The 24,074-nt window shown below is 35.7% G+C and overlaps 1 protein-coding gene across 1 annotated transcript in view; it reads left to right on the forward strand.

The window, feature by feature from the left end:
• Positions 1-23,725, forward strand: part of ARSB (arylsulfatase B) — a 233,076-nt gene extending 209,351 nt beyond the window's left edge. The window contains exons 7-8 of the mRNA XM_031966136.1: positions 15,061-15,183; positions 18,109-23,725. Coding sequence (XP_031821996.1) covers positions 15,061-15,183; positions 18,109-18,374 — 389 coding nt within the window. The 3' untranslated portion in view covers positions 18,375-23,725. The remainder of the gene's footprint in view (positions 1-15,060; positions 15,184-18,108) is intronic.
• Positions 23,726-24,074: the final 349 nt, after the last annotated feature.

Below are 24,074 nucleotides of genomic sequence, written 5' to 3' on the forward strand. Positions count from 1 at the left end.
TGGTTTCTTTTTCAAATTTATATTGTATGGAGTTATATGATTTTTCCATTTCATTAAATCTATTTTAAGGAGTTTTCTTCAGATAATTTTTATGTTTCCTTTTCCAAACTCTCCCGCAAAGTTCTCATTTCCTTTCCCCATTTTTCTTCTAACTCTCTTTTAAGATCCTTTCTGAATTCTTTTGAGAGAATCTTGTGAGATGGGGACCAACTCATTTCACTCCTTGAGGCTTCATCTGGAGACAATTTGCCTTTAGTGTCTTCAGTGTTTGAAGTCTATTCTTCTCTGTCTCCATAAAAGCTCCCTATGGTCAAAGTTCTTTTTGCTTTTGCTCATTTTTTTAAAGGTTGAAGTCTGTTCTTAGGACAAAGGGAAGATTGTCCCAAGCTTCCTCTACTGTCAACCTCAGCTTTATGCTGCCCTGGGTCGGTGCTGATGACTTCCTTACAATGCTGGGTGGGCATGGCTGCCCCTGTGGCCAGGTCCTGCATTATTCTGGGTTCAGAGGCCTTTTGTAGTTGTGTTAGATGTCTCACAGCTAGTCTGCTGATCTACTGGCTTCTGAACCAGAACAGAGTAGCCAATGCTGCTGTATTTTGGCTAAGAGCATCCCAGTAGATTCCCCAGCTCACAGACACCACACCACCCTGGAACCCCACTACCTGTGCTCAGCTGCCTCCACCCATGCCCAGTTGAAATATATTTTCTGAAGTTCCCTTCCTGGAAATTTATTGCACTCAAAATATTTGTGGCTTTGTCACTCCAAAACCACTTCAGAGGCTTGATTTGGTGTTGATCTGTGGGACACCAGGAAGATTTCAGATAAATATTTGTCTACTCTATGGTATTTTGGCTCTGCCTGGCTCTTTTTTAGAAATAAATTTGACTCAGTTCCCTCTCTTTGAAAAAATGAGACCTTATCAGAGAAACTTGCTTTGAAAATAATTTTTTATAATTACTATTGCTAGTATTTTACTGGGTTTTTTTTACTATTTTATTATAATTACTATTGCTATTGTATTTCCTCCCATTTATTTTTTTTCTCCTTTCACCCTGTCCCTCCTCAAATTTGACTACTCACCTCTCCCTCCCCTAATATGCCCTCTCTTTTTTCATCATCCCTCCCTTCCCATATTCCATTCTCCTCTGATTTTCCTACAGGGTAAGATAGATTTTTATTCCCCTATTGAGTATGTAAGTTGTTTCCTATTTGAGTCAATTTTGATGAGAGTAAGGTTTACTCCTTTTCCTCCCTCTCTTCCCCTCCATTGTAAAAGCTTTTTCTTGCCTCTATTTTTGTGTCAGGTAATTTGCACCATTACACCTCTCCCTTTCCTTTGCTCACAATACATTGCTCTCACCCTTTAATTTTTTTATCATTTTCTAAAAAGATATTATCTCTTCATATTCAACTCACACCCATACTCTCTTATCTATATATACTCCTTTTCACTGCCATAATGATGACAATTTTCTAATGAGTTGTAAGTATCATCTTGCATGTAGGGATGTAAACAGATAAATCTTAAGTCCCTTTTAATATCACTTTTCTGATTACTTCTTTATGCTTCTCCAGCATCCCTGGAGTCCTGTATTTGAAAATCAAATTTTCCATTCAGCTATGGTCTTTTTATCATGAATACTTGAAAATCCTCTGTTTTGTTGAATGACCACTTTTTCCTCTGAAAGATCATACTCAGTTTTTCTGGGTAACTGATTCTTGGTTGCAATTGTAGCTCCATTGCTCTTCAAAATATCATATTCCAAGCCCTTTGGTCCTTTAATATAGAAGCTGCTAAATCTTGTGTTATCCTGATTGTGGTCCACTGTACTTGAACTGTTTCTGGATATTTGCAATATTTTCTCCTTGCTCTGTGAATTCCAGAATTTGGCTATAATATTCTTTTGAGTTTTCATTTTGGGATCTTCTTCAGGAGATGATCAATGAATTCATTCAATTTCTATTTTACCCTCTGTTCTAGAATATCAGGACAATTTTTCTTGATAATTTAAATATGTCCAGGCTCGTTTTTTGATCATGACTTTCAGGTAGACCAATAATTTTAAAATTATCTCTTCTGGATTTATTTTCCATGTTAGTTGTTTTTCCAATAAGATATTTCACATTTTTTTCCTTTTTTTCCATTTTTTTGGATTTGCTTTATTATATCTTTATTTCCCATAAAGTATTAGCTTCCATTTGCTCAATTCTATTTTTTTAAGGAATTATTTTCCATAGTGAACTTTTATACCTCTTTTCCCAATTGGCCAATTTTGCTTTAAAGCATTCTTCTCCTCATTAACTGTTTGTGTTTCCTTTTACATCTCTCTTAATGCTTTCCCTAATTTTTCCTCTATCTCTCTTACTGGATTTTCAAAGTCTCTTGAGTTCTTCCATGGTCTGAAACCAATTATTATTTTTCTTGGAGGTTTGGGATGTAGGAGCTTTGACTTTTTTAAAATCATCTTCTGAGTGTGTTTTGGTCTTCCTTGTCACCATAATAACTTTCAATGGTCAGAATTTTTTCGTTTTCTGCTCGTTTTCCTAGTCTATTACTCTGCTTTTAACTCTTTGTTAAAATAGGGCTTTGTTTCCAGGGTAGAGGGTGCACTGTCTCAAACTTCAGGGATTTTATGCAGCTGTGTCAGAGATCCCTCTAAGAACCTGACCACAAGCACGCTTTTCTGCCTTGTAACTGTTAGATGTGTCCCTGTCCCACTGTAGCTATACGATCTACTGGGCTAGGGCTCCTCTGATCCGGGCTGCACTGGGACAGCACACCAGACTCCCACCCTGTTGCCACAGACTGTGTCCACTGACCTTCCAGGTTCTCCCTGGTGTTCCCAGGCTGAGAAGTCCAGAAGCCTCCAGCACTGCTGCTGATTCAGAGTCCCACCTTGCTGATGCTGGGATCTGGACTGGAGCTGGGGCCTGGGTGGACCTGGGATTGTGTGCTGGGCTTTGGTTCCACAGACCTTTTCTGCTGACCTTTTAGCTTCTCTTTGGTGTCTCTGGGCTGAAAGGTCTGGAAGCCATCAGTACTGTCGCTGATTCAGAGATAGGGTCTGGGCCAGGGGCTGGGGCTGTGCTGGTGTGCCCTACTAGGACTGCATGTAGACTCCCACCCTGGGGTCAGACCTTTTCCTCTGAGCTTCTAAGCTGCCTTTGGCTAGAAAATATTCTTCTCTGTCTTTTTTGGTATTCTGATGCTCTAAAATTTGTTTAGAGTCATTATTTAAAGGAATTTGGAGCAATTTGGGGGAAAAGTTGGTGAGTTCCTGTCTTTGCTTTGCTATCTTGGCTTCACATCCCCCCCCCCTTATCTGTTTATTAAAATAGAGTTTATGTGGCCTCTGCTTAGAAATACTTTCCTAACATTTCATTCAAGTTTCAATATCTTGTTAAATAATAAAATTAAAGATATATTTTTAAATACTCTCATTTAAACTTTAAGGATTTATATCATGATTTAGCAAATATGGATATATTCTCTTTATTCCTCTCCATCCTTTCCATCCCTTAATAAATGTCATCTAAAGGTGCTGTGTCAAAAAAATTTTAATCACTCTGTCACCAACAGGATAATGAGCCCATCTTAGGTTTAGCCAGGCTTAGCCTTTGACAATAGATACAATTTCTGATTCAAAATTCTCATTCATTCTATCATTAATTCACCAATAAATTAATTAAAATTAAATTAAATTAAATCATCATTAATTCACATTGGTAAGATCCTAACTGCATTTCAATATTCATCTCTCTTTTCAGTACAGAATTAATATTACCCTATCAGGAAATGCTGAATGATTCCTTAAACAGAGATCTAGAATTTAGAATGACCTTGGTAAACTGCAAAAGTATTCAGAAACAAAAATAAGTTTCATAGAATTAAATTTGATCAAGCTGTGTATAGAGAGAAGACTGAACAAGCCATTCTCCAAATCCTCCTTCAGTCCCTACCCTCACCCCTAGGATTATAAACAGGGAGGCAGAAACGGTTCCAGGTGACTGAAACTTGGAATTGAAGCTCCTAAATCAGTAGGTCTGGTTTTCCTGAAATATAGTCAGCGTTTCCTCAGTCCCTTTACTTCAGTCCCATGAATTGTTAGGCAGCTGTCCACTATTAGTAAAACCAATTAAAGTGCCTACTCTACTTACGATTATCATGAGTAAATCATTTTTGCATATAAAAGATGGTATTTTATAGTCATCTATAACTAGTTTTATTTAACTCAAGTGGCTTGAATAATATACATGAAGGGCTTTGCAGACTTTCAAATGTTATATAAATGTTGATTTCATTTTTTGAGGTGGTTCAAAGGTAGAAAATAGCCCAAGAAATTTTTTGCTCTCCTGCTATTTTTTAATATGTTATTTGTGTTCTGTGAACTGTTGTACAGGTCAGTAAAGTAATTATTTTTTGTGATTAAATGAAAGTATTGAGATGTAAACCCATCGTCTTTAGACTCACTAAAGCATCTTCAAGACAACTCCAGCAGCAAAAAGGTTGTTGGAGGCAACAAGTTGACAAGTACTTCATCCTATTCCTCCATTATTTTAATTTCTTCTTCTTGGTCTTTATATTTTACAAAAGATTATGTTTGTTGTTTCTACCATTATTGTTGTTATTATTATTAGTATTTTTCCTATATATTTTTGTAACCCACTTTGAAGAACTCATACAGATACAGATAGAAATATATAGAAAAGGGAAGTAGAATAATCCATACTCAGGAACCTATGTTTACTCACACTCATAGTCTTTTAAAAAATAATGATAATAGCTTTTTATTTTTCAAAATACATGAAAAGATAGTTTTCAACTTTCACTCTTGTACAACCTTGTTTTCCAAATTGTCCTTCCTCCCTCCCTATCCCTCTTTCCCCTCCCCTAGACAGTAATTAATTCATTACAGGTTAAACAGGTGCAATTCTTCTAAACATATTTCCACATTTATCATGTTGCACAAGAAAAATCAGATCAAAAGCAAAAAAATGGGAGGTTTTTTTTCTGAATCAAAGGGTAAGCAAAGTTTTATAATCTTTGGGCATAATTCCAAATTGCTCATAAGAATGCTTGGATCAGTTCACAATTCCACCAACAATGTGTTATACACTGATATTCTATAGTCCTAAAGTTCCATTATTACAATGCTCCTCAGGATCTAGAGGTAGTCCTGAAAATTAGAGTTATCTCTGTAAGGCTATAGTTCATAAGCCCCATTGGTGTGCTTTCCCATAGCATTATCTGTTAGTATCAATCAGTTAAATTTAATTAGCTTTTAATTTAAAAATTTAATTAAAATTATAAAAAGAACATTTAGCAGCAAGCATTCCCCAAAATATCTGTGACATACTCTCCTACCATTACTTATAGGGTCCAAGGGAAAGTATGCTCAAGTTTAGAAAGCACATATGGCAAAAGGATAAGAAACTCATGTTTCCTGGAAACTCTTTTGCACATGATTTGAACAATCAAGATGTTTTCTCCCTGGAAGAAATTTAGTTTTTCTTCTGGACTTCTTGTAGATATTGAATCTACCTTTCCTCATCAGACTTTGTCCATCCTTGGCTCTCAATGTAATCACTGCCATGAATGCTTTTTTTTCAGGGTCATTGCTAGAACTAGAATGCAGATGAAAAAAAATCCAAATCCTCTGACCTGCTAAGGTTCACCAAGTCTTTCTCTGGTAAAGGGAGAAGAAGAATTTAAGGTCAAGGCCAAGGTTCACTGTGTTATCCTCTTCTCCAAATGGGGAACTTGGGAATTTGTTTGGGAGCTTCTATCACTAAGCTGCCAGAAAAATGAATTATGAACCAGTTTGTTATTTTATACATATCCTGCAGGGAATGACTACATTTCCTCAGTCCATTCAAACAATACCAACCACAGTTATCCAGTGTACTTTCAAAGACATCTAAGTAAACAACCTTCCCCCCAAGTCAGTTTAAAGTCTGTAATTAATTGATTGATTGAACTAAATGTTGTATTTTTGTATTTTTTCAAACAATCAAGATGTGTTTGCACCTGGTTCAAATATCTTGTGTATAGCATCTTGTTACTTTTAGTAGATAATTCTCTAAATTCACCACAACACTTATAATAGTATTTAGCCTGCTTTTCCCATGGAAATTAAGGAGACACCTGTTGACTGACTGGCTATTATTGTTAAGTTTCTAGACAATGAAGCTTACCATTATATAGTAATACCGTGTTTACACTCACTTTGTAACCCCCAACAACACTTAATACACTATTTTGTACATAATGTACATAAACATTGACTAGATGCCTAGCTGATATCCTCCATATTATAAATCAGAAAAGGCTTGCTAAAATACCAAATTCATTTTAGTCCTAGATCAACAATCAGTAACTAAATCACTGTTGGTCAAACAGTGACCCAGAATCAAACCCAGAATTCTCAGCCTTCCATTCAAGGTTCTTCTCAATCTGCCCTCATCCTAATCTAGTCAATCTTTTTTCACATCATGCCCCCCAAATTCCACTCTAAGCAGGCAAATAGCCTTACTGCCTCTAAAAAAAATGATTTTCCAATTCCAAACTGTGGGTCGTGCCATTTCCCTTTGCTCAGAAAACTCCCCTTTTCCACTTACCTTTCTTTAGCCTCCAGGCTAAATTCCATCCCCTCATAAAGCCTTGTCCACTACTTCAGCCTTGACCTCTCCCTTTTCTAGCCTTCTTATCACTCAATAATGGAATGGACAGCTTGAGATCCTAGGCTAAAAAGGTCCTCCCTCAGAATCTTTTCAGCAAACGCTTTAACCTTTGAGTGCCTGCTGGGGGTGTTGCCGGTCATTCTTATTCAGGGATAAGAATGAACTGTATGGAACTCCTTTTGGGTGTTATAATTTTAATATTTTATGATTATGTTTTATATATTGTCTAAATTACATCATTCATTTGGTCCTCAATTATGTGCTATCTTGATTTATATTAGTGTTTAATTCTTTCATGTAAATATATCTTATTTCCCCCAAGGAATCTATAAGCTCTTTCTGGGCAAGAATGGATCCTTTTGAATTTCCCTCAGTGTCCACCTAAAGGAATGCTGGCACAAAGGGGGCACTCAATAAATATTTATTGCATTAAACAAAAATGCAAGAGGATAATCAAAAAGCACATGAAAGAATGCTCCAAATCACTAACAGTAAGAGAATTATATATTACCAACTCTCACACTCATCAGGCTGACAAAGGTGACAGAAAATGAAAATGGTAAATGTTGCAGGGATTATGAGAATAAAGGTTAGTGGAGTGATGAATTGGTTCCATTCTGGGGGGAAAACAAAACTATACAAGAAAAATCCACTAGGATAGACTCACTGATAAGGCTAATAAGGATGACCTCCTCCAAGGAAGTCAAAGATAGAGGGAAAGGTCCTATGGATACAAAAATATTTTTAACACTACTTTTTGTAGTAACAAGAAATTGTCTATCAAGAAGGGAAAGGCTAAAGTGATGTGTAACCATAATGAAATATTATTGCACTAATCAAAATGATAAATATGAAAGACTAAGAAACTTGAGAAAGATTTGGAAAAACTACTATAGAGGTAAGTAAGCAAAATCAAGAGAATGACTGACATTGTGACCTCCCACAGTTGTATAAAAGAATATAAGATGAAAAGACATTGCAACTCTGATCAATCCAGTGACCAGTCTTGACTCCAGAGGATTGGTGTTGAAATATATCCTCCTAGAAATAGTGTCGGGAGGCAGGGGTATGCTGGTACATGAACAGTAGGTTCTGTGAGGGTGTACTTACACTTTTAAGTTTAATCTAAATTATCTTTTTTTTTGCAATTGAGGTTTTGTGACTTGCCCAGGGTCACACAGCCAGGAAATGTTAAGTGACTGAGGCCAGATTTGTATCAGGTCCTCCTAATTTCAGGGCAAGTGCTCTATCCACTGTGCCACCTAGCTGCCCCTAATCTAAATTATCTTAAGCCTAGCTATTCAACAAGCAATAAATCAAACCATGATTTATATATAGGGTTTGCTTATTTCCAAGGTGTAAATTTAACAATCAGTTTTCAGCTTCTATTACACTCCTCAGTAGAGATGCAGAATGAGTCATATGTTGTCAAATGTGACCAATATGTTGATTGATTTTATTTATATTTCTTTGTTATGTGGCAAGAGTTAGTCATCCTTGTGTGTGACTTAAAGGGAAGCCAAATAGATATCTCTATCCTCTTCTCCCCTCCACCCTTTTCCAAGGGATACTTTAAGTCTGGCTAGGGGGGAAAATAAGAATTTGGTGCCAGAAGCCACCACTCTGCTCCCCTCAGAAAATGGAAGTACCAGACTAGAATTATATCTGTCTAATCCCTTAAATGTTATTTCGCTAGGGATCATCAGGTTCAAAACTAACCTGTGATTACTTTGTCATTTTTATTGGAGGGGGAAGAAAGATCCTAACTCTATAATCAAGACTTGACCCTTTTCCCATCTAATACCAGTTCCACAATGAACACACATAGAGAATAGCAAATAAATCCATTTATCCAAATTGGTTATAAAGCAGAAAAACATAAAAAGGCATGAAATTATATGCCAAATAATATAGAGAAAAGGAGTTCTCCTTTTGGGAGCAAAGTAACTCTATTCATCCAAAAAAAAAAAAAAAAAGGTCCTAGATTTCATCCAAAGGGAAATCCCCCAAAGTCTTTAGTGTAGCAATCCAAGGGTAGGGAAATGATGGAGACTGTCCCCTTCTCTCATGTCTTCCCAAAGTCTTTTTCTTTAGTAATCTGAAGTGGGATTAGCCTCTTGCATCTTTTCTTTTGAAGCTGAAAGCAAGAATCACCAAAGTGACTTGAAAATTGAAGGATATAAAGGACTTGAAACCTAATGAATTCCAAAAACAACTGGTCTTAAAGAGTTCCAAAAGGGACAAAAAGAGGATTGCCAGAATCTGGATCTCTCTCGCTTTATCCCAGCTCCACCCCAATTCTTATGCAGAGCCTTCATCTCCACCAATAGTGAGAGTTCCATACCAGGAGGCTTTAGAACATTGTCTATTGGGAGGGAGGAGGTTCAGAAAGTTAGCCATGTTCTTTAAAAGCATCTATAGAGATAAGGACCTATATATGCAAAAATGTGTATAGCAGCTCTTTTTCTGATGGCAAAGAATTGGAAATTGAGGGGATGTCCATCAATTGGGAAATGGTTGAGTAAGTTGTGGGTTTTGGTTGTGATGGAATAATACTGTGCTATAAGAAATGATGAGGGGAATGATTTCAGAAAAACCTGGGAAAACTGATAAGAAATGATACAAAGTAAAGTGAATAAACCCAGGAAAACATAATACCATATTAATAGCAATGTTATAATAATGATCAACTGTGAATAGCCTAGCTACTCTGATCAATATAATGATCCAAAACAATTCCAAATTTCCATGATGAAAAAATACTATCTCCAGAGAGAGAACAATCTCTTAAGTACATATTGAAATATATTTTTCATTTTATTTTTCTTGTTATTTTTTAATTAAAGCTCTTTATTTCTAAAACATATGCATGAATAATTTTTCAACATTGACTCTTACAAAACCTCTTGCTATTTTTTGGTAACGTGGCTAATATGAAATTTTTTTTGCATGATTTCATATGTATAATTGGTATTATATTGCTTGTCTTCTCAATGGGAATGAGAGGATCTGAAGGAAGGAGGAAAAATTGAAACAAAAATGTTTTAAAGAAATGTTTAAAATAGTTTAAAATGTTATCTTTTTAAAAAATCACAAATTTAAAAAAACATCAGTGTAGCATTTATTTTTAAAGAGTATGTACAAATCCATCTACCACTAATTTTTGAGAATTAGTTTTCTTTTTCAAATTACATTTTTTTCAGTGAACAAAAATTGATTTTCTCTCTCCTACCTTCCTACTCTCATAGTGAAATATAAAAATAGTACCAGAAAAGCACATCCCTTATAACAAATATAAATCTCAAAGGTAGAGAAATTCTCCATTGGCTACATTCAAAAATTATAACACATTAATTTTATTTGGTAGAAATACTATTCAAATCTTCTTAGTTCTATGATCATTAGTGGTACTTGAGATTAAAGACCACCTACTTGAATGAACAGGTCCATGAACAGGTTTCAGTAGAATTATGACTAGGTCCATTCATCTGGTCCCAGCATTTCATTCCCTGCATCTGCTTTTCCTAGAGTTTTTCCACTTAGACCAGCAGTTCAGGGCAGGGCAGATCTGAGCAGAAAGGTGTTGAGCATGGAGAATGTGGGTGGTGGGAAGTGGGGAGGTGGGTTTACAAGACTGTGCTATGTGTGTAGAGTCCTAAATTTGATCTACTGAATCTGTTTGGGATGCAGCATTCATTAAGTTGTAATTTTTGTTCTTCAGCAAGTATTCACAAAGACAGAATTTGCAGTGCAAAGTATATGAGGATAGAAAACAGCCGACATCTTTCATCACTTAGTCTTAGACTTACTATTTAGGTATTTTATGTTCCTTTTTTGTATATATTTGGACAGAACATGAATAGATGTAACATGACTACATTTCCTCTTTTCTGTTTATAATTTTACAAATCAGATATCCATTTTATGTAATAAACATCCTTCCATATCAAAATATGACCTTTATACAAACTTGGTGTAAATAATGAAGTTGTCCATTTTTTCTGTAACATGTATATTAAGAACACACTTCCCATGATCGATAGCCTCACACATCTTGGCCACCAGGATTATCTGTTTACTTTGGAAACAAAACATACCCAAACAAACGGAGTAATAAGCATGAAACAGTCCTTCTTCTGGTACCAAAGACTTGTTGGTGTGAGATTATTGAGACTTAGAGTTCTGAAACCACAAATGTTTATTTGCTCAGTCTCCAGTGTATCTCTATCTGGCCTTGTTTTAAATGGTAACTAAGCATTGTGACTACAGTGTCCTTTAAACACTATGAAATACAGTTGTGCAATACATTCCCAACCTCCTGTGATCTGCCTTGGATTAGGGAATGATCACATTGATCAGAAGACATTTTATAAAAATAAGAGAAGCTAGCATTGTAAATGGAAAGAAAAAAATTAAGCTGAAAATTGTATAATCATAATGATCACACTTGTCCCTGGAGAAGAAATAGCAAAACCCATTTCCTTCACCTCTTAGTGATGTGAAATCTTGCCTGTACTTAAACTGCTGGTTTTTCAAAGCTTCTTTTTGATTTCTCTCTTTTAAAAAAAATCTTTATTATAAAGAATGGAGAGGAATTATTCAGAAACAAAAATGTCCTAAAGCCTCCAAAATACCCAAGGTTGATCATGAATAAAAGATGAGAAAATGTGTCCTTGTCCCTTATTTGAAAAGATAAAGTACTGTGGGTTTGAGGCATTGTAGATCCAATGAAAATTTGTTGATATATTGGGTTAGTCTTGATAAACTATTCTTTTCCCATTCTTTTTTTATTCTTTTGTTGTAAGGGATGGGATTTGGAGTACACATATTGGGAGAATAAAGGTAAAGTTTAAAAATATCAATAATTTTAAAAATAGCAAAATAATAAGATTCTCTTAAAAAAACAAAAAAGGGTAATCATTGTATACATGAAATCCCATTAAAGCCCTGCATTTGTACATAAGGATAAGAGCCCGACTTGGGATTTCAGTGGTATAGGAAACTACCAGTGCAGGTTCTTACCTTATCTTCTTTGAAACTTATAGCCTGTCCTCAAAGACTCATGATGGAAAATGCTATCCACATCCAGAGAAAGAACTATGGAATCTGAATGCAGATCAAAGCATACTATTTTCATCTTTTTTGTTGTTTTTTGTTTTTGTGGTTTTTCCCTTTTGTTCTGATTGTTCTTTCATAACATGAGTAATATGGAAATATGTTTAACATAATTGTAAAAAAAAGGAAAATAAAAAATCTTGTAGTCCAATATGGAAATATGTTTTGTATGATTGCACATATGCAGCCTATATCAAATTGTTACTTTCCTAGGGAAGAAGGATGGGAAAAAGGGAGGGAGAAAATTTGGAACTCAAAATTTTATTTTAAAAAAAGAATATTAAAAATTGTCTTTGCATGTAATTGGGAAAATATGAAAATGAAGGAAGCAAGGAAGAAGGAAAGAATGGAGAGAGGAAAGGAGGAATAAACTTGTAATCTTGAGGAATTATGGAGAATACTATAGGGCAAATGATTTAAGTATCACCTAGCGAGGATATCAGAGGTAAGACTTGAATCCAGATCTTTCTGGATCAGAGCCATCCTTCTATTTCTGCTTCATTTGTAGATAAAGAACACTAAATACAACTGATCTTTATTTAATTCAATAGTTTAGGCACTATATTCTAAAGTCAGCCAACATTTATTAAGTGCCTACTATGTGTCAGACACTGTGCTTTAAGTACTGATACAGTACAGGTGTTCAAAGCCTGTCAGGTACAGGATCCTATAATCCTTGCTGAGAAATATAAAAAGACACAAAAAATGGCTTTTGCCCTCTGGGACCTCAGTTTTCAATCAGTTCTTTTCTCACAGCATGAAGACCCCAGCAATTAGCTACTGTTTTAAAGAGCTCTCTTAAACAATTTGTAGATGGACAGACAAATAGGGACTTAAAACTATAAGTGGGCTATACTTGCCACAGTTGAATGCCAAGTTTTGTCACTTCCCTTCTGGAGAAGGTCATGAAAGTACATATGTTTGATACCCATCAACCGACTATAGACCATAGTCTACACATCAGCTCTGTACCAACTTGTACTTTACACTCATGGCCAAGAGAGAGATTATGGCACAGAAACTGGAGGGTGAGCTCAGAAGACCTGGCCCTCTGATGATCAGAAAGTGCTAAGTTCTAAGAAGGTTTTTAAACTGTGAACATTTTGTCAGTTTGTATCAGCAAAGTGACTTGCCATTCCAAAAGTTCCCCTCAAAGATGGAATCACTGGACTGGACCAGTCCAAGTATACTATGTGCCATGAACAAAAGAAAAGTTTTTTTAAAAGTACAGCCAAAAAGAATTTTAAAATGAGTTAGATGCCCATCAACTGGGAAATGGCTGAATAAATTATGGTTTATGAAAGTAATAGAATTTTATTATTCTATAAAAATATGATGAGCAAGCTGATTTTAGAAAGTCCTGGAAAGACTTACACTGGTATTGAAAAAAACAAGCAGAAACGGGAATATACTGTACACAGTAACAGCAAGAATATGTGATGATCAACTGTGAAAGATTTGGTTCAGTGGTTCAGTGATCCAAGGCAATCTCAATGACTGGAAAAAAAGATCTAAGGAGACTGAATATAAAAAAAACAAAAAAGAATCACAAGAGGAAAATGCCATATGCATCTGGAGAGAGAATTATGGAGACTAAATGTAAATCAACACATACTATGTTCACTTCTTTTTTTCTTTTTCTTGTTTTTATGTTTTCTCTTATGGTTTTTCCCCTTTGTTCTGATTTTTCTCTCCCAACATGATTCATAAAGAAATATGTATTTAAAAATGAATGTACATGTATAATCAGAAAAAATAAAACAATAATAACCCAAACAACCAAGGGTTCAGGTTTGAAACATTTGGTCTATAATTCCATATTCAATTAGAAAAGAAAATTATTTAATAAAAACCTTCAAAATGTTTTCTCTGTGCCAAGAATTAGAAACACAAATACTAAAGTAAACTCAGTTCCTTGCCCATAATTAACTTGCTTTTTAAGGGGAAGAGGTGGCAGAAAAACAATTCATGTAGTGATATACAGAGAAAAGTGTATTTGGAAAGTTACCAGGTGGTGAGTAGAGACTAAGGGCAATAGATTAGCATACCCTTTCCAGTAATAATGACAATAGTGATTTTATTATGACTAGAAACACAACTAAGTAGAACAGTTTAAAGAATTTTCCCTAGAATCAGGAAAACTGATTCCAAATTCAGCCTCTGATACTTGAACAAATCATTTGTCCTCTGTTTGTTTCAGTTTTCTCATCTGTAAAATGGGGATAATAGCATCTATCTCCCAGACTTGTGGAGATCAAATGAGATAATATTTGTAATGTAGGAGTAAGGGGAGCCATAGAGGATTTTCAGGTGCTGGTGAGATAGAAGCAATGAAGTAAAGCTCATCTGGCGCCTCCTTAAATATAGAGGGCTACATGAAATACTGACCAGTCAGAACAATGAGGTCCTCCGGCAAGAGTTCTCTGAGGTGGAAGGTAAAGCCCTTCAAGGCTTTGTTCATTGCAGTTTATCAACACCTCCTCCCTTGCAGGAAACTACAGTGTTTAATCCCCATGTCCTGTTAACAACAGCCAGCTTGACCTAGTGTTATCCTCTGACCCATCCTAGCTGGGTGCTCCTAGGTGATTTGCTTAACTTTCCAGTGTGCTGGGCAATGCTCTAGACTATTAACTCACAAATGATGTCTTTCCTTTTTTTTTTAAATTTTATCTTTAATGGATATGGAATAAATGGAATATAAAATAAAACAAGCATTTCCACAAAATAGCACAATAAAAAAGATGATTGTAAATGAAATTGCAAATCTACTATGCACAATTTGCCATTTCTTCAAATATACAGCTAAATTATCATGTAAATTTCTTTTTCTTCCTTTCCCCTCCCCTACCCAGAGAATGTGCCATTTTGCATTGGTTAGAGGGCATTCCCTCAGCAAGAAATTCCACTAGCAGTGAAATTCCAGATTAGTTTTTCCCATATTTTAAATATTCTCACACACACACACACACATACTACAACAGAACAATGTAAAAGGCAGGACATAGATATTTTAAGGCTAGATCAGAACTCTAATGCCTTTGAAATGTTTCTTTTCAGGATTTCTAACAATTAGACATCAAATGTTATAGCTATTTATATAAAATAACAGTATAATGAAGAATTCATTTTTAGGGCAGGAGACTTGTTTATACTCTAGTATTATATCAAAGCTACTTAGTGCTCTGTAAGAGAAATATAAAGTAGATTTATAACTCTATGCTACTGAAATTTTAATCTCATTCTTCCATATTGTTTCCTTTTAGGTCCAGAAAGCACTAGGCCTCCCTCCAAGAGTGATTCCTTTTCTACAACACATTCTACCTTCAATGTTTCTATCCATGCAGCAATTCGATATGGAAACTGGAAACTACTGACTGGCTACCCAGGTAGTAAAATTGTCATAAATTTGCAGCTGTAGAGTGAAAAATGAGAACAAGAAGACCATCTCTTACATCATGTGCATGCAGTACTTTGCTTACTTCTTCTCTATCCCTAAATTCTGCCCTTTTCCTGCCCATACCCAGACACCTGGAAGGCTAAAAATAGTCTTTAAAATTTTTTTATGATCCTTCATGTTGTGTGGCAGAAGTAAAATACTATTTCTTCAAAGTTTTCCCTTCCCTCTTTTGCTAGGCAAACTGTTCTCAATTACAATGCATTATTACTATTTTTGAAGTTTCTTTGAATGTTTGTTTTCAAGATAATCAAGTAAATGTCTACAAATTAAACCAATGACCCTTATAAGTCATGTTCTTTGAGCTACTAAGTCAGAAAATTGGGTTTAATCTACTGATTTTTACTAAAACCATTGGAAATTTATTCTAAAATGGGGGAAGGAAGAAGTTTCCCACTACATTTTTAAGAAGGCGAATATTTTAAATGCTTGTGACCATTCAACAACATTTAATGAGCATTCATTAAGTGAGTTCAGGGGTGTGCTGAAGGCAGCTCAAATGACAGCAGGCAATCAATTGTTAAATTTTCAGTTGAAGTATTTACAGTTCAGAAATTGGCAATTGGTACAAAACAGGTCTTGAGAAAGTGTTAATAATGCAGATTAAACTTAAAAGCGTATTATGGGTATATTTTTTCCTAGAGAGATCATTTTTTAAACATTTACCAACACACTTCTGTCAGATACTGTGCTAGTTTCTAAGGATACAATGAAGAAAAAAGGTAACAGTTATTGTCCTGAAAGGAATTTACTTTCTATTAGAAATAATCAATAAGAACACAAAAAATAGACACAAATTTTATACATTATATGTAATTTCTAAGGGGGAAGGTACTGGCACCTGGGGAAGTTTTAGGTTTCATTTAGGAGGTAGCCCAGGAACTGATTTTGGAAAGAAGCCAGGAATTCTCCAAGGCAGAGATGAGAAGAGAAGCCTTTGAAGCATGGAGGACTTTATGCAAAAGCATGGAGATGAAAAGTGGAATGTCAGATGTGAAGAATGACAAAGAATGGCAAAGGTGTAGAATGGGTGAAGGGGAGGAATGGAAATGAGCCTGGAAAGATCAGCTAGAGCCAGATGGTGGAGAGTTTCCACAAAGGAGTTTGTGTTTTATACTCTAGCCTAGGTTTCCAGACCTTTGGCCAGAACCATGGTTTGTTCTCAAGAGATAAGTTTTCAGCTAATCAGAAAGTGGGAGGTTGGATCACACTTGTTCCCTCCTTAGGATAATTAATCAGGACACTTTTCTGTAATTCCTCCCTAACTATTCCTACTCTTATTCCTCAGCATAACTGTATTCCATCTCCTTCCTCTCCTGTGCAGGCTCCCAATTTCCATTCTCTTAGCCTGACATCACTGCCCAGACAAATTTCAACCTCTCTACATATCCATCTTCTATCTCTCAGATCCCCTTTGACCATAGCAAGAGCACCTCAAATGGTATTTCTGTGGTCTGTGGGGTTTTTAGACAATTAAGTGACATAATGACTCAAGCCATGGTTCTGAAATCTGAAAGACCTGATCTCAAATGCAGCTTCAGACACTTAATAGCTGTATGACCTTAGGAAATCAATCAATCTGTCTGTCTCAGTTTCCTCATCTGTAAAATAAGGTTAATAATAGCACCAATCTCCCATATTAGAAGAATTAAATAAGATAATAATTATAGCATGCTGAGCACAGTGCCTTGCACATAGAAGACATTTATTAAATGCCTTTTTTGTTTTTTGCTTATTTATTTCTTTCCTTTCTTCTTCTGAATGGTGACCAGGAGTAAGGATTCCTATGTTTCCCCTTTTCATTTTGAGTGGGACAAAATGAGCAAGTATGGATGGGCTGTAATCTGTATTCTGCCCTTTATCTTTTCTCACCCCCACAAAAAAAAAAACCCCACTCATTTACAAACTTCCCTATTTCTGTTGAGGGTACCACTGTTGTTCTAGGAATCCACATTCACAACCTAGGGATCACTTTCACTCCTCATTCTTCCTCACTCCACATATCCAATCTGTCACCAAATCTTCCTTTTTCTCCCTCCGTAATATTTCTGTCATCTCCCTTCTACTCTCTGTGGGTTCAGAATCTGATCACCTCTGTCTTAGACTACTGCAATAGCTGTCTTCTAACTGACCTTTCTGCTTTAAGCTTCTTGCCCATCTGTCCATTCCATCCTCCATACAGCTCTCAAAGGCATTTTCTCCCAATTCCCACAATTGTCATCCCCACTTACTACTTGACTATAGGATCGAATAGATTTTATCTTTATTTCATCCTTTTAAAATTTCTATATTTTTAAAAGTTTTATGGTACATGTTATAGTTCACTAATACATGTACATAATTTATAAGTAAGTAAAAATGCATTTAAAAATTTATTACTGATAAAGATGTGAGATTAACATTTTGGAAGCTGTTGTCCTAAAGACAGAAGCTTCATTATAGAATGAAGACTAAAATCATGACAGTTGAGGAGGATGAACAAGAAAGAAAAAGTATTTGAGGGGGGCTCAATATGTCAATTCTCCAGCTTAAGGATAGGATTTAGGATATAGAATATCTTTGAGGACTCCTTGAGAAGGAAGGAAATATAACTCCAGAACCGACCCAAGAACATAACCCAAGAACAGGATCTAGAAAGGAAAATAGACATGATGAAGTGAAGTTATCTGGAAACAGCACTGAATAGCAAGAAGCATATCTTCTTCTACTCCTGGCCAGGTATCTCAGGGGGCATGAGTTCAGGTGGGAGAAGGTTCAGGGATGCAGGGCCTTTTGGGAAAAGCCAAATGTGCATGTTTGCAAGCTCTCTTCACATGTATGCTGGGTCTCTTCTTACTGTTTTGTATTTCTCTAACAGGCTGTGATTATTGGTTTCCACCTCCATCATTATCCAATATCACAAAGCAACCATCACCTGACTCACCAAACAAAAACCTCTGGCTTTTTGATATACAACAAGACCCTGAAGAGAGATATGACCTATCCAGTAAACATCCTAGTATCGTTAAGAAGCTTCTGGACCGGCTCCAATATTACCAGAAGAGCTCTGTACCAGTATTCTATCCTGACGAAGATCCCCACTGTGATCCCAAAGCAACTGGAGTTTGGGGACCATGGATGTAGCATGCTAATCAGCTCTCAGACTGGAAGATTGCCTCTCAGATTGAGGTTGCAGCCTCAGGAGTCCAGAGTCATGTGATTTTCATCCCATTTGTTCTGTCCTAATTCAAGGAGTTTCATTGACCCTTCTCAGTTCTTAAATATAATGTGGGGTCCCTGATTCCAACCTCAAGTGCATCTAAGAAACAGATATATTAAGGAATATAAACTCTTGCATTTCTTTGACTGGGAGAGATTATAAAAGCAAGGGTTCATTCCCTCTTTCCTGAGCTTCAGGACAATTAAGAAACTTTACTTCAGATAAGAAGTTCTAATTGAGTCCCTCAGTCAGGGATCAGTCTGCTAAATTCACCCAGCAAGTCAGATGCTAGATTTTGCTTTTGCCAAAAGCTAGATTTTATTGCAGAGTGACTCACATTTCATGCAATAAATGAAAGGAGCAGATAATTGTTCACAGATAACATTGGCAAAAATCTATCTCTCAGTTTCTCTCTCTCCCTTTCCCTCCCCTAATTCTTTTCTCTTGTTTTCCCTCCTCAACCCTAATTTGCTATTTTCTCCTCCTCCTTCCTTTCTTTCCCTCCATGCCTTTCTCTTTCTCTCCTACCCTTCTCATAGTGTCTAGCAGTTTCCACCAAAATACTTTTTTTTATCTTTCTCCCCTACCCATCTTATGCTGTAAGAACACTGTCTATTAATTGTGATAACTCATTGCATTATTTATATATGAGCTATAAGTGGATCATAGCCCGTTTCTCTGATTCTTTTGGGGTGGATGATTTTCCCAATCCTTGCTTATTCTTCTAGGATTTCTTGCTACTTCATATGGATCCTTCTTCCTACCCATAATTTCCTTATCTTTAAATTGGAGGGTTATATAGCCTCTAAACTGTTAAATCTATAATCCTATCTATCTATCCATTAACAGGGTGGTAGGAGTTCTCCTTTTGGATAGACTGTTACCCTGTATCCTAAACAGCAGAAAGATTTTTTTTCAGTAGTGTATTACTTTTCCAAATACAGATAGTTTTCAATATTCATTTTTGTAAGATTTTGTTTTCCAAATTTTTCTCCCTCATCCCCTTATGTCTTCCCTCCCCAAGACAGTAAGCAATCAGATATAGATTAAATATGTACAATTCTTTTAAACATATTTCCATATTTGTCATATTGTGCAAAAAAAAAAAAAACCAGACCAAAAGGGAAAAAAAATAAGAAAAAAATAAACAAAAAGGTGAAAATACTACACTTTAATCCACATTCTCCATATTTTTTTCTGGATCTGATTGACATTTCCATCCTAAATTTTTTGGAATTGCCTTGAATCTTCACATTGCTGAGAAGAGCCAAGTCCATCACAACTGATCATCACATAATCTTGTTACTGTGTACAATGTTTTCTGGTTCCAGCAGAAAGATTTTCAAGCAGTGCTAATCACTTTATCCCTTTCCCCACCATGATCATATTTCTGTGGCATGAAACACAGTATTATTGAATTTTACTGACACTACCACCTGTAGTCCCAGACAGTGGACAAGCTTGGCTCTGGATTGTTTTTATTTAGCTCCATTTTTGTCATAAACAGAAAGGGTTTAAAACAATAATGACCACTTTCCAACTGGGTCATCGACTTAATAAGTTTTTCTAAGTCAGCTCCCTATGGATACAAACTAGATTCTAGCACCCATTATTGTTGAGGTTCATATTCTGGTAAGGGTGGCCATACTAGCACTTGAGAATTGGTTCCAGTTCCAGAAATACAAGGGATCTGGGAGCTGGGAGCTGGGATTATGGAGATGGCTGATTTCAGAAAGCCCTGGTCAGTGCTGATGGCCAAGGCTTGGATAAACCAAAGGAATGGTGAATCTACATGCTTCTCTAATCTCATGCTTGTAACCAGAGTCTATGAGTGAGAAAGGAAAGGAAGCATCATACTTCAACATTTAACTGCTGTTCTGCCTGCCTGGGTCACTGTGGTTGCATTTTCAAGGCCCAGAAACATCTTCAGAAAACATTTCTAACTTTTTCTTGACATTTCTTTAACGAATGAAGATGATGTGAGGTCAACAGCCTAAATTTAAAATCAAAAACTTGATGAAAATGACCTACATGCTCAGAGGATGCTTTTCCAGGGTTGAAGCTGTTACTTAAATTTCAATGAAGTATCTCATCGTTCAATAGCCAGGTTATTATGTCCCTCCTACAAGTTTAAAAAGGTAGGGGAGATAAAGATGGAAAATCTCAATGTCTTCCTCCTTGCCAAGTTCTTATTACTCACCAACTTATTGCTACCCTCCTATCAGGAAGGTAAGAGATTTATACTGAGGAACAAGAAGGCAATAGCTGCTACCAAGAACCCCAAGAAGAGTACCCACTCCTCTCCCACTCAGAGGTGCCTCTAGCACAGGCTTCTGAACAGGTATCCGACTGGCCTGTTATACTGTGCTTTATGGGAAGAATAGGAAGAAGTCTCATCTTCTTTGTGGCAGTGTACCTCTAGGGATTCTGGGGGTCTCAGTATTTGTGTGTTCCAGGGGGATGTCTGATGTGTCAGGCTTTTCAATGAATGCTTTCAGGTCTCGAGCACAGAATACATCAAAAAACTGGGCAACATAGTGTTATGAGGTCCATATCAGAGAACTTCTTGACAACAGTTTCTGAGTTCTTCTCACTTCTCTCATATATACCTATATCCTGACACACCCTTTGTCCACCAAGAAAAAAAGCCATCCATCACATTTTTACCACTTTGTCTATTTCTGCAGAAGGGAATAGAAATTGAAATATAAAAAATTAAATTTCATGAAAACCACTGGATAGCTTTATATTCAAGGCACTATTTTCTGGTGATATTAATGCTTATTCTGTCAAAATTCCCTGGAAGGAAAAGGATTTATAGCCCATTACCATCTTTCACCCCAGATTGTGGGTTTTTTTAAACCTAGTTTCTTTATTGCCATTTAGAATTTCAACGTCATAAACAAAAAGATATTTAGGAGGAAATGTGGTTTATCTGGCAGATGGTAAGTTTATGTAAATAAACTGGCTTATGGTATTTAGGTTAAGGCTAAGAAGGCCCATTGGTGTTAGCTAGTGGCCTTTAGTTTCACCAGGTAGAAGTGTGCAAATTTCCTTAATAAATAGAAGCAGAGATATCTCCCCAGAGTAGCTTTTATAGGAAAAACCTCATTTTTAATCCCATGGGACTCTGTCATTTATTAATCATGTAATCATAGATAAATCACTCTCAGTTTTTTCACTTTAATTGAGAACAATGACCCAACTTGCCTACCTCAAAGGATTGTTGTAAGAATTCAGTCAATCAGCCAGTACATTTATGGAGTACCTATTATGTGCCAAGAACAATGCTAGGTGCTGGGAATAAAAATAAAAAGAATGAAACAGTTTCTATTCTCAAGAAGCATGCATCCACTGGGAAGAGAACACACACACACACACACACACATATGTAACATCTGTAAATACAGAATAAATGAGATGATGTATGTGAATGTGCTTCATATACTATGTAAAATGATCTACAAATGCAAATCACCATGATTTGGGCCTTAGATCTTTAGCCATAATGAATACTTAGATAATCTTAAGATGCATAAGAATTATGAATGAATATGAAAGTATTGACTACAAATACTAATATTGTTTTCTTATGAAATTGTTCACTTTTGAGAAATATGATTTGTTGGAATGTTTTATTTATCAAATATGTGGATTTACCTGGTTTGAGAGCAAAATAAAGTGAATTATCTTTTTAAATGTAAAATCTCTGTATGAGGTTATCTATATACACACATACACAAATACAGACATTTGTAGATGTGGTTCATGGATACATAGCATGGATATGTCAGATCTTACATCTACAGAAAGTAGGAAAAAAACTGTTTCTATCCCACCATCATGCTAGCTAGTGATAGGTAGAGTCAAGGATCATCAAAGGTTGCAATATCTTCAAGAGAGACTAGAATTAAATCTATTTCTGATATGCTACATTCAAATATTTCTAAGGCTGCTTAAATCTAAGGTCTAGATTTAATCTAGATTTAATCTTACATTAAGGGTCCAGAACAAAAGCGGATTACTTGATCTCTTTCAAGCTGAGGGGATGGTTATGTTTAACTTACACTTACCAGGTTCTCATCAAATGCCAGTTACAGAGAAGAACACAAATAGATAAAACCATTTATCTAAGCAAAACAATAACCAGAAATTGGAGAAGTTCTACAAATTAGATTATACCCAAGAATACACAAGAGTAAATGAACTCTTCAGCTAGGTATTATATAAATCTCAGTTCAAACCAGGAGAGAGTGAGAATGATCTCACCCATCAATCTCAACAATCTCTAAAATTGCAAGCTGTAGAGAGAAAAGAATGTGATGTGACCAGCTCCTATATATGTCCCTGTCTCCAAGAGTTTAAGTCTGCCATTCAGAAGTCTTTCTCTTCTAATTTTCTGAAACTTCTCTTTCCACATGTATCTCCTATGTCTCTGGAAGTCCCTACAGCAAAATAAAATACATTCCTTACAAAGATAAACAACATTGTACTAAATGTTGTCAACCAATCCATAGTCATATATGCAGCATGAATCATTGGGCTTTCTCTTTATAAAATTCCCTTAGGCTTGGGCAGAAACAGCATTGCATAAAACTTTATGACTCTGACCTGAAAATATGATCTGTAAAACTGAGATGGTAAATATTGGAGGGGGAGAAAAAATAAAGGGAAAAGTTGAGATTGAAAGAAAAAAGCAATATAACCTAAGGAATGTTCTTTATTTTGTTGCAGAGACATCAAGAGGTATAAGAGATATTTATATATGTACATATCTGTATATTTTATATAGAGAAATGTTTATTAACATTTAGAGCTAACTATAACTAGAATGGACTGCCTCGGGAGTTCTATCATTGAAAGTTTTTCAGAAAAAAATGAATGACCAAATTTGGGGAATTTTGTGGTATTACATAGTAGATGGAGCACTGGGATAAGAGTCAGGAGAACCAAGTTTAAAATCTCTTTTTGATTACTTACAAATTCAGTGGCTATGGTCAGTTTAAATTCGGTAGCCCTTGTTTCCAAATCAATAAAATGGGAACATGTTATTTGTTATATCTATATGATAGAATTATAAGGAAAGCCCTTTGTCCAACTTAAATGAAATCCCTTCCAATTCTCTGATTTAGTGATTCTGAATATTGAAATTTATTGGGCTGGCATATCAGAAAGAATGCTGAAATATCTGTCAAGATAACAGTTTTCAGTTTGAGCTCTGTTATTAATTATCTGCATGATCTTGGATGAATCATCTAACTCCTCTGAGCTTAAATAATATGGGCTTCATGAAATTAAGAAACTAACAAGATATCTGAAATTGGCTCTGAAGCCAAATTTTTATTTTATAGATGAGGTAACACAGGTCAAATGACTTTCCAAAGATCACACACCTAACAAATGGAAGTCGTGGCTAGAATCCAGGTCCCCTGATGCCAGAAATCATGTTCTTTACATTTTATACTCTCAAATAGATGACCTCTAAAGACACTCTAAGGTAAGCTATTACCAAATATCTACAACTGGAAGTTTACCTCATTTTATATAATTTTTTATTATGAAATGTTGCTTATAAATTTTTTGGTTTTGGTCAGAGCTTGTTTGAAAAGCTCCAGGGAACTTTA

This window comes from Sarcophilus harrisii, chromosome 1 (genome assembly GCF_902635505.1).
Source record: "Sarcophilus harrisii chromosome 1, mSarHar1.11, whole genome shotgun sequence".
NCBI classification, from domain to species: Eukaryota; Metazoa; Chordata; class Mammalia; order Dasyuromorphia; family Dasyuridae; genus Sarcophilus; species Sarcophilus harrisii.